General features: G+C 58.0%; 2 protein-coding genes across 3 annotated transcripts in view; both read right to left on the bottom strand.

The window, feature by feature from the left end:
* Positions 1-79: 79 nt before the first annotated feature.
* On the bottom strand, positions 80-1,237 carry Timm13 (translocase of inner mitochondrial membrane 13). Its single transcript, XM_032907443.1, has 3 exons — positions 1,028-1,237; positions 886-954; positions 80-660 (listed from the first exon to the last, which is right to left on the bottom strand). The coding sequence occupies exons 1-3, from the start codon at positions 1,145-1,147 to the stop codon at positions 562-564; spliced, it is 288 nt and encodes a 95-aa protein (XP_032763334.1). The 5' UTR covers positions 1,148-1,237; the 3' UTR covers positions 80-561.
* Positions 1,238-1,588: 351 nt separating this feature from the next.
* The window catches only part of Lmnb2 (lamin B2), a 17,665-nt gene continuing 4,179 nt past the window's right edge, over positions 1,589-15,074 (bottom strand). Inside the window, exons 2-12 of one of the 2 annotated variants that reach the window (XM_032907441.1) lie at positions 11,729-11,865; positions 10,190-10,346; positions 9,957-10,082; positions 5,479-5,649; positions 5,283-5,408; positions 4,953-5,173; positions 4,476-4,755; positions 4,293-4,400; positions 3,800-3,919; positions 3,544-3,654; positions 1,589-3,254 (exon numbers count right to left, since the gene is read on the bottom strand). In XM_032907441.1, coding sequence (XP_032763332.1) covers positions 3,213-3,254; positions 3,544-3,654; positions 3,800-3,919; positions 4,293-4,400; positions 4,476-4,755; positions 4,953-5,173; positions 5,283-5,408; positions 5,479-5,649; positions 9,957-10,082; positions 10,190-10,346; positions 11,729-11,865 — 1,599 coding nt within the window. In that variant the 3' untranslated portion in view covers positions 1,589-3,212. Of the gene's footprint in view, positions 3,255-3,543; positions 3,655-3,799; positions 3,920-4,292; positions 4,401-4,475; positions 4,756-4,952; positions 5,174-5,282; positions 5,409-5,478; positions 5,650-6,393; positions 6,611-9,956; positions 10,083-10,189; positions 10,347-11,728; positions 11,866-15,074 lie in introns of those variants that run through there. The other variant, XM_032907442.1, reaches the window with a different exon arrangement.

Below are 15,074 nucleotides of genomic sequence, written 5' to 3'. Positions count from 1 at the left end.
TTGTTCTGTGGGACAGCCTCACCTACCAATCCTCCTGCCTCCACACTCACCCTACCCGCAAGTGCTAGGTCAACAGGTGTGCACTACAATTGGTTTATTCAGAGTTGAGGATGGCACCCTGGGCCTCAGGCAGGACAGCTGAGAGCTACCCGGAGCTATGCTTCTTATCCTGGCTGGTCTCTACCTGGGATGAAGAGGCACCTGAGACCACGCTCCGAATTCCCCGAGAGCCAGCAGCCCAGAGACACCAAGGAGAAAGATACCCTGGGAGGTCGGGGCCTACTCTGGGGAAGGGAACTGAAGCAGTGAGGTGACACGCCAGGTTTTCTGCCCCAGCAGCGATTTATTGGCCTGCTCTCATGAGGTCACAGGTCAGTGGGGCCAGCCAGATCCCCGCGCTTGAACAGGTCCTCACTCTCTTCTGAGACTGAGCTGGACGCAGCAGCCCTGGGTAGAGGCCTCGACCCCGGAGCCCTCCATGCTGCCAGACTTCGGGGCGGCTGGAAGGAGCTGCAGTTACTGGTAGGGAAAACAGTTCCGACCGTGAGGCACAGGTCCTGGTCACATGTTGGCTCGTTCCCGCTGCAGTCGGGAGTTGTAGGCGCGGGACACGGTGTTCCAGGCGTCCATGTACCGGTCCATGCACATGGCGATGCATTTCTGCAAAGCGTGGAGGGGATCCCTGACTGAATTAGGGTCATGTGACCCCAGGAGCTCCCACTAAGACTGCACCTACATAGGCGCAGAAGCCAGTTCCAACTCCGCGCACGCGCCGGACTCCTCAGTAAGCTGCGGCTAAAGGCCGCGCACGCGCAGATCCCTTAACCCCCTAGAAGCTCCTAACCCTGCGCCCCTCACCACCCCCCGGTTCCCGGGGTGTCTCACCTGCTCCGAGTTATCTAAGGAGCCCCCGGGCTTCCCGATGCACTTCCGGAAACACTTGTCCGTCATCCTCTGTGGACACATGCGAGGCCTCAGCGGGGACTCAACTGGGGGAACCCGCCACCAACCCCAGCACGCCCCGCACCTGTAGCAGCTCCTGCGCATTGGCCACGGCGATCTGCACTTTCACCTGCTCCATAATGGCTCCCGGGTCCAGCTTCCCACCACCCGTGCCGCCGAAGTCCGAGCCGAATCCGCTGTCCATGGCTGCTCAGACAACCGGGTCGCGGTCGCGCGCGCCGACCGTAGGCGGAAGTCGGGGCACCACGGGAAACGGAGGCTGTGTCGATTCCCACAAGGCGGCGCGCGTCGTCGCCAGTGTGGTCTGAGTCACCATGGAAACACGTTAAACTACATCTCCCATGAATCCGTGCACTGTGCCTATGACTACCCATAGCTCTATGGGAAATTTACTACTGCTCCCACCAGGTTGTGCGCGCCGTCCCTAAATTGAACCCGGAGCACAGCCCTTTGGCTAATCCCTTACAATTCCCAGAAGGCTGTGCAACTTCCCGCATGCGCACACTGACTTTTAACGCCCTGGCAAAGGCTGGAATTTCATTTCACTGAGGACCTCCCCGCTGCGCTTGAGTACCATGTAAAATTCTCGCGGTTCCTTTCGGGGACAGAGGATCAACTCAGAGGCTGCAGTTAAAATCAGTGTTTATTTGAGTGTACAAAAGTTTCCAGTAGTAAAATGTATATTACAAATCATAGGCAGAAAAGAAAAAGTGGAACACGTTTGGCATGCATCTTATAAAAGAAAGGATCTGTAGAAGCTGAGCAATGTGCGCAGTGCAGGCGGCTCCCAGTAGAAGTGCCACTCGGTAACCACCTCGCCTAGCCGGACCAGAAACAGACCTCTGAGGACCTGCAGATTACTCTAGACCTGCTCTACAACCACAAGGAAGCCAGCTCCAGTTCGCGGTACACTGGAGAGCACCTGCACTGTGGGCAAGGCAGCAGGGCAGCAGTGACTGCAGTCAGCTACCACTATCCAGGATCCAACACAGGTCACTTAAAGAAAACGGAGGTATCTAGAAGCAGGAGGTGGCTGGTGGATTCTGGAGGTGGGTGGCAGTGGTGGCTTCCTGTGGCCAAGAGCTCTTGCCTTGGGGGAAGACTAGGCCTGAATTCTCCCTACTACCATCAGCTGTGCCAGGAGGAAGACAGCACTCCCGACAGCTCGGTAAAGGAAGCTGTCATAGGTAACCCCCAGTTGTGGCAGCTCCAGGCCTGCACTCCCAGAGCAGCGTCCCAGTGAGCTGGGCTACTGATGTAAAAAAATAAATATTCTTTAAAAAAATACCATGTGTCATTGGTGGGGAGGTGACAGGTAAAACTGGCTGGCTCCTGGCGCTTAGTCGCAGGGAAGCAAGTTTCCAGGCCTCATTATCAGGGTGGGACAGAGAGGGGCCGCGCAGGGTACATACACGTGAGGCCAGTTGCACAGCTAGCCTGGCCACACTCCTGTGAGCAGTCACTGGCTGGGATTCCGCAGCCTTTGATCCTGAATGCACAACGCCCACTATCTGCCTGTCCCCTTCAGTCTTAGGATGGGAGGAACCACCCCATGTGTGAGTGAGCTCCCTCCTTCTGAGCCCTCAGCTTTAGAAGGGACTAGAACATTTTAGAATCTGGGCCCAGAGAAGCCTCTAAATGCCCTCAAGCTAGGGACTGTTATAAACCCTTCAGACTCAGAGCACAAAGCTGGACCGTCCCTGGGTTCAGGTGCTCTGCCAGCACCAACAACTCCAGGAGAGGAGGGTCTGTCCTGTGTCCTATGAGCCACCAACCTGACAGGCTAGTGAGCCCCACAGCCCTCTTTCTGAATTTGATTTCACTTAAATCCAAACATGGATTCTGACTTGATTTGAAAAGTTTCAAAGAAAACCTCTGAATCACCAGTGTCATACAAGGTCCACCCTGAACTAGCAGGCATTCTCCTGCCCCAGATCCAGGCCCAAGTCCCGCAGCCTGCAGGTTCCCAGCCCAGGCCTCTATATCATCATGACATGACATGACATCACGACATGACGGCATGAAATGACAGCATGACATGACATCACGACATGACAGCATGGGCATGAGCTCAGGCCCAGATGAGGCCTGTGGGCAGAGGACACTTCCATCTTGGAAACCCAGCAGAGCCCACCCACATTCTCATGGTTGCTTAACAGTCATCTAGAAATGGACCAAGGACTCGTGAGAGCAGACCATAAAAAAATAATTTCAGGGGCTCTGGGGACCATGGTGACTGTGGGCAGGTTTCACATCATCCGGCAGCCCCTTGAGGTAGTCCTTGGGTCCCCCTGCAAGGGAAGAGAGAGGATGGAGCTAGGCGGCTCCCAAGCAAGCAGAAGGCCCTATTCCAGGGCCCTCCACTTGTCCCCAGCCCAGACTTGGGGCTCCCCACCCCAAGCTCTGAGGAGAGGGTATCCTGGCTGAAGGTCAGGGGTATGTGGCCTCCGAGGTCTGTGGCATCACAGATCACATGCAGTGGGTACAGTTGTCATCTGAGGCAGGACTGTGGAACCTGTATCTGAAGCCCTACTAGGTGCAAAGCCCCACTAGGTGTGACAGCAGTCCCCTGCTCTCTACCTGCTGGTGGAAAAGGTCCTCTTCACCAAACTCTGCCTCTGCCTCTTCCTCCTCCTCCCTGCTCTCGTGCCCCTGGACAGATGGCGGCTTTGCAGCCTGCACGGCCACCTCCTGCACAACAAGTCACCAGTTTACCTGACCACTCCCAATGCTAGTGCTGCACCTCACTAGAGGCCACCACCAGGTTTCGGCTCAGTCACCAGTGCTGTGAGGGGAGGCGGGTGCCAGGTCCCAGGCACCCATGCTGCACACCTACCTCGCCATCTGCATTGACCAGGACGGTGCGGAAGTTCTCCCCAGACCCCCAGCTGCTCTGGTTCTTCCACACAAGGGTTGATGGGGGGCTGTGTGTAGCCCCTGCACCAGCTGCCCACACCTGAGGAACCAAGATGGCCCTTGCCAGTCACCCCAGGGCCTGGGCCAGGCAATGGCTGCCTACCACGAGGCCCTTAAGTAGGCTCCCCCCAGCAGGATGGCACAGGATGTGGAAGAGACCCAGGTTCACAATGGTCCCGAACAATCGGCTGGAGAACTACGCTGGGATCCAAGCACCTCAGGGACAAGAAACCCACACTCAGAACTGTGAACTGCCAGGCCTCACACATGGGGCAAATCTTGATCAGTGTGGTACCCTGAAGGGTGTGGTAACTGTAACCGCTCAGTGGCCACAGGTCTCAGAACATGCTAAAGCCATACAGGACCTCCCATCCTGGAAGGTGGTGTGGGGAGCCTCCCAGACTAACACCTACCGTGACCGTCTGGCCGGCTCGCAGGACATACTTGGGTGTGAACTTGTAGGCGATGTCCTCACCCTCCAGAACCTGTTTCTTGATCCTCCAGTTCCCCAAAGACTGATCCTGCAACCCAGACAAGCTTTTGACCCTGGCCACCAGGAACGGAGTACCTGTCCTGCCACCCAGCCCCATGCTCACCTTGTCTGAAGAGTTCTTAAGACGCACGAACCTGCCCTCCAGGTCCACCTCGTCGATGTTCACAACACCCGTGGCCCCAGCCTGCTGAATCAGGCGGGAGCCGCTGCTCACGCTGGAGGCACTGCTGGGTGAGCCTGGAGTGTCCTCCGTCTCCAGCCGCTGGCGCTTGCTCCGGCCCCGCCCCAAAGACATGCCAACCCCACTGCTGCTGCTGCTGCTGCTGCTTGAAGTGGCCAGAGAGATGGTGACCCGTGATGAAGGGCTGGGGGACAGCTTAAGCCTGTGGGAAGGGAGGTGTAAGAGGGGCCAGGAGGTGTGGCCAGGTCACCAGAGCATGGCCCACTTACAGCCTCTGGACCTTTTTTGAAGCTCCGCCCAGCCCCCCCACCCCTGCTCCGGCTACTCTCCAGGCCCCGCCTACCCCCTAGTCCCCGCCCCCCACCATTTGCCCCTCCTCATATCCGCAGCCCCTCGTACCTTTCCTCCTCGCCCTCCAGAAGCTTGCGGTAGGAGCATATCTCCATGTCCAAGGCCAGCTTGATGTCCAGCAGCTCCTGGTACTCCGCTAGCTGCTGCTGCATGGCGTCGCGCACCTCTGCCATCTCCTGCTCCTTCGCATCCAGCATGTTTCGGAACTTGTCACGCTCCCCAGCCAAGGCCTCCTCCAGCTCTCGGATGTGGTCCTCTGCAGCACTGGCCTGGGGAGGGTGTGGCCAGGTCACAGTGTGGCCTCTCTACTCAAGATGTGAGGGACCAAAGGGGACTAGAGTGCCAGAGGCCCGTGGGGGCAGGGCTGGGTCCTGTCACCTGCTTTTGGAGACCTGAGAGCTGGTAGCTGAGGGACTCCACGCGCATGCGGGCCTCCTTGAGCTCCTCCCGCGCAGCACGGGCTGCCTTGTCATTCTGGTCCGAGATCAACTTGGTGTTGTCCAGCTAGGGGAGTTGGGGAATGTGAGCATAGGTGGCAAGGGAACGGCCCCCTTCCCTCTCCTCACAGCTTTACCTTAGCCTGGTAGGTCTGCTCCAGCTCTAGCCGGTACAGACGCACTTGCTCGTCGTGCTGGCTGCGCAGCTCCTCCAGGGCCTGAGCTATCTTGAAGTCATATTCCTGTTGCCGGCTGCTGTCCACCTCCACCAAGTGCCGTTCATGCCTCCGCCGGGTCTCCTGCACCTCCTATGAAGGGACAAGACTAGTGACCTAGCAGTGCCTGGCTGTCTCTCCAGGTGGCCTCCTGGCTACTTGCACACCAATGACCAGCTTGTGTATAGTCCTGCACAATGAACGACAGCGGCCTGGCCATGTGCACACTGGAGTACTATTTAGCCCTGAAAAGGAGCAAGGTTCTGACAAAATCCACAGCTGTATGTACAGGGACATGTGCTGTATGCTGAGAGGGGAGTCAGGGACCAAAGGCAACAGCACTGGAGAGGCAGAGGCAGGAAATGGCTCTGGCCAGCCTGGGCTCATAGGCAGACCCTTCTAAGAGAAATACTTTTCAAGAGCCAGTGGTGGTGTTTTGGTTTAGTTCCAGCACTCGGGAGGCAGAGGCAAGTAGATCACTGAGTTTGAGGCCAGCCTGGTCTACAGAGTAAGTTATAGGACAGACAGCTACACAGAGAAATCCTGTCTCAAGAAAGACTCCCTTCCCCCCAATAAAAAGCCCTTCTTCCTCAGGAGTGCAATGCTCACCCTGCATGCCAGCACTCACGAGGCCGAGGCAGGGAGCTAAGTACTGCAGGCCAGCCTGGTCTACATGGTGAACTTCAGAGTAGGGGTCACCTGGTGGATCTTAGTTTTCTTACTAAACAGACTCTGGCCTGGGGATCTAGGATGCAGTGGCTGCCACAGCCTCCGGATACATCCTTCTGGTGCTCCACATGGCTGCCCGAAAGGAGGCTCCGGGCTGCACCCCCTCACCTGCTCTCTTGTGGGGACCCTGAGGTGGTTGTTCCAAGTCCTGGGATCCCCCACAGCTCCCTTTGCCTCCATAGGATCCTCCCCTGCTTCCTGCACGGGGGTCTTGCTGAGACCCCTCGGGCGTCGCCTCACACGTTTCCTCAGTGGTCTGAGCCCCGGCAGGGCTCCGTCCATAGGGCTGGTGGCCTCCAGGCTTCCCGCCTGCTTCCCTCTGCAGTGCCTCTCACGGGTTTGTGTTCTCAAACTGGATCTTCCCAGATCCCTCCCCAAATCCAGCTCTTCCACAGGCCCAGGGTCCCTTCCAGGTCCCTCTGTGGTTCCTGGCTGAGTTCCACGCAGGACTCGACACACAAGTTCTCCTGGCCTCTTGGGCTATCCCTGTCGCTGGCCCTGGCCAGAGCTGCTTGTGGTCCCCACTTGTCCTGTTGAAGCTCTTTCTCCACACTGACCACAGGCAGGGCCTGGCCCAGCGGAACCCAGGGACACTGCCTGCCATTATGACATAACCGGCTCTGTGGTAGTCGAGGTCCCTGGGGCTCTTGTGTGGCAAACCTGCATCTAGACAGAGTTCCTCAGCCATGCTCAGCAACCCAGGGTACTGGAGGCTGAGATGTTAAAGGGGAGACTCGAAGGTTGGCTGAACATAGCCCCCCAAAAGCCCCATCCTGACCCTCAGCCCTGGGAGAGTGACTCTCAGGAGACAGGCTGGGTTAGGAAGGCTGTTTTCTCCGTGTGTATTTGGTAGGGGTGTGATCACACCTGCGTGGTTGTGGAGGTCAGAGGACAATTTGTGGGAGTCAGCGCTCCCCTCCCATGTGGTTTCCAGGGGTGCAGCTCAGGTTCTGAGTGTCAGCGGCACACGCCTTTACACACTGACTTTGTAACACACGGTTTGCTGACTCAAAGATTTCTTTTTTGGTTGTTGTTAGTGTTTTAGACTGGGTTTCTCTGTAGCCATGGCTGTCCTGGAATTCGCTCTGTAGATCAGGAGAACTGTAGACATCTGCCTGACTCTGCCTCAAACTTAAGAGATACGAATGCCACTGGTAAAGACTCGAGCTGACATACCCAGCTAGGTTATGCGGTTTTGATTTGAGATTCTAAATGACCCAGCTGGCCCAGAAATTCAGTGACCAGGGTCATTCCCAGCTGGATATGAGGTGGGCTAGCAAGATGGCTCATCAGGTGGAGGTGGCTGCCACCAAGTCTGGAGGCCTGAGTTAGAGTCTACCACGGCCACTCCACCCCCAGAACAAATAGAATAAATGCAAAACCAAACACAAGAGAGGGAAGGGCTCAGTAAGAGGCCTTAGGGGACAGACGCACAAGCCCCAGTGGATGCCTATATGTGGCTGAGTCCCTGTGGAAGGAGTGAGTCTCCAGCAATGGGGAGTCCTCTGCCCCCCACCCCACCTCAAACACACTCAGACCCCCCTCACCTCCTCAAACACGCTCAGACCCCCCTCACCTCCTCGAACACACTGGGACCCCCCTCACCTCCTCAAACACACTGGGACTCCCCCCCACCTCCTCGAACACACTGGGACCCCCCTCACCTCCTCGAACACACTGGGACTCCCCCTCACGTCCTCGAACACACTGGGACCCCCCCCTCACGTCCTCGAACACACTCAGACCCCCTCACCTCCTCAAACACACTGGGACTCCCCTCACCTCCTCGAACACACTGGGACCCCCCACCTCCTCCTCAACACACTGGGACCCCCCCCCTCCCGTCCTCGAACACACTCAGACCCCCCTCACCTCCTCGAACACACTGGGACCCCCCTCACCTCCTCGAACACACTGGGACTCCCCCTCACCTCCTCAAACACCCTGGGACCCCCCTCACCTCCTCGAACACACTGGGACCCCCCTCACCTCCTCAAACACACTCAGACTCCCCCTCATCTCCTCGAACACACTGGGACCCCCCTCACCTCCTCCCGAACACACTCAGACTCCCCTCACCTCCTCGAACACACTGGGACCCCCTCACCTCCTCGAACACACTGGGACTCCCCCTCACCTCCTCAAACACACTGGGACCCCCCCCTCCTCAACACACTGGGACTCCCCCACCTCCTCAAACACACTGGGACCCCCCTCACCTCCTCGAACACACTGGGACTCCCCCACCTCCCTCGAACACACTGGGACCCCCCACCTCCTCGAACACACTGGGACTCCCCTCACCTCCTCAAACACACTGGGACTCCCCCCTCACCTCCTCGAACACACTGGGACCCCCCTCACCTCCTCCCGAACACACTGGGACTCCCCTCACCTCCTCAAACACACTGGGACCCCCCCTCCCTCCTCGAACACACTGGGACTCCCCCCCTCCTCAAACACACTGGGACCCCCCTCACCTCCTCCTGAACACACTGGGACTCCCCCCTCCCCTCCTCGAACACACTGGGACCCCCCTCACCTCCTCAAACACACTGGGACTCCCCCACCTCCTCGAACACACTGGGACCCCCTCACCTCCTCCCGAACACACTGGGACTCCCCCCCACCTCCTCGAACACACTGGGACCCCCCTCACCTCCTCAAACACACTGGGACTCCCCCCCACCTCCTCCCGACACACTGGGACCCCCTCACCTCCTCCTCGAACACACTGGGACTCCCCTCACCTCCTCAAACACACTGGGACCCCCCCTCACCTCCTCGAACACACTGGGACTCCCCCCACCTCCTCAAACACACTGGGACCCCCTCACCTCCTCAACACACTGGGACTCCCCCCACCTCCTCGAACACACTGGGACCCCCTCACCTCCTCGAACACACTGGGACTCCCCCCCACCACCTCGAACACTCCCAGGCTCCCCCTCACCTCCTCGAACACACTGGGACTCCTCCCCTCACCTCCTCGAACACACTGGGACCCCCCTCACCTCCTCGAACACACTGGGACTCCCCCCCACCTCCTCGAACACACTGGGACCCCCCTCACCTCCTCGAACACACTGGGACTCCCCCTCACCTCCTCAAACACACTGGGACCCCCCTCACCTCCTCGAACACACTGGGACTCCCCCCCACCTCCTCAAACACACTGGGACCCCCCTCACCTCCTCGAACACACTGGGACTCCCCCCCACCTCCTCGAACACACTGGGACCCCCCTCACCTCCTCGAACACACTGGGACTCCCCCCCACCTCCTCGAACACACTCAGACTCCCCCCCACCTCCTCAAACACACTGGGACTCCTCCCTCACCTCCTCCAAACACACTGGGACCCCCCCTCACCTCCTCGAACACACTGGGACTCCCCCCACCTCCTCGAACACACTGGGAACCCCCCCACCTCCTCAAACACACTGGGAATCCCCCCCACCTCCTCGAACACACTGGGACTCCCCCTCACCTCCTCAAACACACTGGGACTCCCCCCTCACCTCCTCCCGAACACACTGGGACCCCCCACCTCCTCGAACACACTGGGACCCCCCCCTTCCCCCGCGAACACCCCGGGACTCCCCCTCACCGCCCCAAACACACTGGGGCTCCCCCCCTCACCTCCTCGAACACACTGGGACCCCCCTCACCTCCTCGAACACACTCTTGCTGAAAGCAAGCTCCTCCTGCAGACTCTGGCAGTGGTTCTCCAAGTCCACACGCATCAGCGTCTCCTTCTCCAACTGCTTCTTGGCCACAGCGTGACCATCCTCTGCCTGGGGACACGGGGCAGTGAGCTGAGGGGACAGCCTACTAGTTCAGCTGCCACCTCAGCCTCTCCCTGTCACCAGGGAGTCGGGCCACCAGCAGCTGCCAGTCCCACCTTGGCCAGCTGCGCTCGAAGCTCTGCCACCTCTGTCTCCAGGACATGCTTGTCACCGAGGGCTGCGGCCAGCTCAGCCTCGCTGCGGTGGAACAAGGACTCCAGGTCCTTCACTCGTCCCCGGGCCACCGTGAGCTCGCCTTCCCTCTTCTTGGCGCTGAAAGCAAGGAGGACGGGTGGTCAGAAGGCCCAAGGAGCCAAGAACAAGGTTGCCATGGTCCCGGTAGTTGCTACAGGCTGCTTGTCTGGTGTCCCAGCCCCTGGAGGCTGAGGCAGGAGGACAACTCCAGTTTGAGACCAGCCTGGTCTACAGAGACCCTATTTCAAAGACAGCAACCTCAAACCCAGCCCAACCAAGTGCTGGACACTGGGGACCACAGGACACTTGCCCGCACCCTTCCCAGCCCTGTGTGGACGTCCAGTTCTGGGTGGGGCCCAGCAGTACAGGACTAGCTGCGAACTCATTAACCTCACACAGCACAGTCCAGCTTAGAGGCCGGGGTTTAAACACGCAGGGCTCAGAGTGGATTTTGACGGCTTTTACAGTATTTTTAACTCTTCCCTTTTGCACAGGATATCCAGAGCCCAGGTTGGTCTGACAGTTGCAGCAGCCCCCCAGCCTCAGCTTTCCGAGAGTCAGCTAGCGACAGGTGGGTGTATGGAGATGGTGGTGCCCACAGCTAAGTAGCCACACAGCTCCTGCAGGCTCCAGCCTGCTCCCTACAGTGCCCACTGGAGTCTGGGAGTGGGGTGCAGGATTCAAGGGACCACCAACGCTCACAGAGCCTGCCAACCCGAAGTTGGAGGGGACTATCTGGGGGCTGGAGTCCTGCAGTGAGAAAGCACCAGCTGGGACATGGGATGGACTGAGAGGGGCCTGAAGAGAAGTGCTCTGAGGATTGTGATGTCCCCAGCAGAAGCAGGACCTGAATTCTCCACTCAGCACAAGCCGCTCTACAACGTCAACATTCTCTCCTGCCATTGTCCTGGGGGGACCTTCAGCCCCTGACGCACAGTGCTCCGAACCTTCCAGGCTTCTGATGAGGGACACACTCTGTGAACCCAGGGGACAGTGGGGAGGCAGAGAACAGTGAGGGATCTTGGGCCTGCTCTTCCTCAGAGCTCTCACTGGCCCAAGGGGCCACGGCCTGAACAGGCAGGCGCAGGGTCAGGCCATGTCGGCCACAGGGTTCCATTTCAACCCACAGTCACCCTGTCCCTGGTCCTTGGGGGCTCCGGGTCCACTGGGAACTGTGTACCCGAGAGGCCAGCACCTGTGGAGCCACGGCCACTGACCTTTCTGTTCCTCCCTGCTGTGTGTACTATGTTTACACGTACACACATGTGAAAGCAGAGGTCGGAATTCAACATGGGGGTCCTTCCTCAATCGCTCTCCACTTTCGTGGTGGAGACGGTGTCTCACTGAGCCCCAAGCTTGCTGCTGTCTAACCTGCGTACTCTGAGGAGCCCTGTCCCCGTCTTCCTGGTGTGGGACAAGCACTGCATCCACCAAGGTGGGTCCCCGGCCTGACCACTCACCTCTTCTTGGCCTCCTCCAGCTCTGCCTGTACTTTCCCTATCTCAATCTGCAGCCGGGCACGTTCACGGGCTGTCTCATCCAGTACCCGCCGGGCGTCGGCCAGCTCCGACTCGTACAGGGTCTTGATACCACTCACCTGGGGAGACGGGAAGGGAGTGATGATGAGAACACAGGACTACCATATGTCAACCCTATGACACTGTCACACGGGATCACCCTATGTCAACTGTCTGACACTGTCTTTCTGGAAGGATCCATCTTCCTTTTCCACAACTTAACCTGCCAGGAAGACAAGAGCAGGCCACAGGACCCTCAGGCATAGGTGGGGATGTGTAGCCAAGGCTAGCCCACTTGGCACCATTGGCTATGGGGCATCCCTGCCGCCCGTCTGCAACTGTGCAGCAGACACCAGCATCCCACTGCTTAGTCCAGACTTCCTGTCTAATGTGTTTTCTTTTCTCCAAAGCACCAGTATGGAGATGGCAGATACCCAGTGCCCTCTCCACTGAGCCCCACAGTGGCAATGCTGATCATATCACAGTGTGGGCGGGTGACACCTGAGTCCGCAGGGATCGTTCCTGGGTGACCTGCAGGGTCACACTCCTGTTCCTGTCATGGCAGTTTGGAGACCCCTTTCTGAGTCTGCCTTCCATTGCTCAGGCCTTCTATCTGCATCCTATCTCAGGGAGGAATGGGCTGGGAGACCTGGGCCACAAGGGCCATCTCACTGAGACACTGAAACAGCGGTTCCTGGTGTCAACCTGACCCCATCTGGAATGAACTACAATCCAGAAATGGAGTCACATCTGTGACCAGATCTTGAGGCTTGGTGGCCATGAAAAGCTCAGACCCAGGTCAGGTGGTGCACGCCTTTAACTCTAGGAAACAGGCAAGCAGAGTCTGAGGCCAGCCTGGGACAGAGCAAGTCCCAGATCCAGCGTGGTGGCACACACCTTTGTCAGGGCCACACCTTCTGCTGGAGGCTACACAAGGACACTGGACGAGGGAAGAGCCTTCTTCCCCAGCTTGCACTCCCTTGCCAGCGCCCTGTGGGACGGAGCCTACTTCTTCAGACCCCAGCTCCTTACAGAAGAGCAGCTGAAGCGCCCAGCCGCGTGGGACCCGGCAACTGGATCGTTAGCTTTCCCCGTCGCAGCTGCCTGTTGTCAGGTTAGCTGGACGGCAGACTGAAAATCGTCCACAATTTCCCCAATCTCTAGAAACATCCGGTAGGTTCTGTGACTCCAGAACCAGGGCCTCATCCAGACACTGCAGGGTCACCCCATATGGTGCCTGGCAAGGGGTCTTCGTGGATACTCAAATACACAGTTGCTTTTGACCTCTCCATCGACCCTGCTGGGAAGACAGTTGCCACCTGCCACTGCCTGCCGGCTGCCCCTAGCCAGGCCACACACAGCAGCTGGGCTGGAGACTCAGGTTTCTCCCAGGCCTTCCCTCCAGTGTGTAGCTATGAGCTTAATGTGTTTAAAGACACGTGGCGACAGACCGCAGAGCAACAGAACGGACTTCACGGCCCGGACACAGAGGGCCGAGACAAGCAGGCACAGGTGTGGCCCTTGGCCGTGGAGAGCGGGTCTCCTGTCACTCCAGCACCACACTTTACAGAAGAAAGTATGTGCACTGTGCACAGTGTCACCAGCCCCAACACCAAGGGGACAGCAGAGCACTCTCAGCAAATGATGGACATATGCTACCATTACTGGAATATTACTCAGCCCTGAACAGGAGCAAGACTCTGACATGACAGGGTGGAGGAACCTGGAAGACAGAGTGCTCAGTGAGACCCAGATGCAAGGCCACACAGTGTGAGCTCCAGGACGGATTTGTCCACAGTGGCTGAACCCAGACAGGAAGTAGACTGAGGTGCTGAGAGGAGGGAAGACAGGAGAAAGCCTCACTGGAATGAACTTTCTTTCAGGGGATAGAATATTCTAGAATTGGACAAGGGTAAGATGACACACATCTAATGTAGTGCCTTGAACTGCAGTGCCACTCTGGGGGTGCATAGGCTCGACGTTTATCAGGGCTCAGGTACCTACCTAGCATGGGCCTGGAAGGTCAGCCAAGGCCACAGTAGAAGGGTTGCTGAGGATCTTCTGGAGGTGGGACTCAGGCTCAGACCACTGTGTGTGTGTGTGTGTGTGTGTGTGTGTGTGTGTGTGTGTGTGTGTGTGTGTGTGTGTGTATCTGAGAGGGGGGGGGGAGAAATGTGGCACACTGAGTTGTGTGTGTGTGAGAGAGGTGTGACACTGTGGGGAGGGTAAAGTGGGTAAGGCTCTTATTCCCATTTTACAGACAAAGACACTGAGGCCTAGAGCAGGAAAAAGCCTCCTGCAATCCAGCCCCACATCAGCACAATGGGTCTGCTAAGGAATGCTTACTCCTGTCTCCACCACAACTGTCCTCACCCCAGGACTCAGAAGGCCCTGGTGTGGAAAGGGCCCTTGACCCTAGGAGGACACTTTGAGATGCAACCCCACGGGCCCCACACCCCTCACGTTGGTGCCAAATCAACCAAGACTGCCGGCTCAGATAAACCTTTTGTCTTCACAAGCTGGTGCACTCCAGCATTCTGTCACAGTGACAGAAGCCAGCACTGAGGTGTAAAACAAGACGTGAGGGCATGCATTCACACACACAGATACACATGGACACCAGACACACACCCACATATACATACAGACAGACATATATGGGCACGCACACACACCACACACATGCACATACCACACACACACACACACACACACACACACACACACACACACACACACACACACACACACACACACACACACACACACACACACACACCCTTCCCACAGGATGCCGATTCGCCAGGCCTGGGTGGACAGAACACAGAGACTCCTGAAGAAGACGGGAGGTGAGCACGGGACTGCCCGTTGCCGGCAGCCACAGGAGGAAGGGTGGATGGGGTGTGTACTGACGAGATGTACGCCTGTCACCCTCGTCCTCTGGAGGCCCTGACTAGTGCTTGCTCTGTGGGCTCCTGGATGGGCCCTGAGGCAGAAAGGGCACGGAAGCAGCAGGCCGCACCGTGAACCATGGGCCTGCTCCATACTTTGCTCCACTTGGACCCTATGTCTGTGTCAGCCTGGTCCGTACTCGGGCTTGCAAGCCAGCTGCACCCGTTGCCTGAGCCTACCTGTGTAGAACTGCCTCGGTGTTTTTAATATGTAGCCCAGGCTAGGCTGGGAATTTGTTATGTAGACCAGGCTAGCCTTGAACACACAGAAATCCTCTGCCTCTTGAGGCTGTGTCTATATTTGAAGTGGCTGGAACAGGCTGGGTGCTCCATGGCCT

The sequence above is a fragment of the Rattus rattus genome, chromosome 1, assembly GCF_011064425.1.
Source record: "Rattus rattus isolate New Zealand chromosome 1, Rrattus_CSIRO_v1, whole genome shotgun sequence".
Taxonomy (NCBI): Eukaryota; Metazoa; Chordata; class Mammalia; order Rodentia; family Muridae; genus Rattus; species Rattus rattus.
Note: the sequence above shows the minus strand (reverse complement) of the source record. Positions and strands in the feature narration are given on the sequence as shown.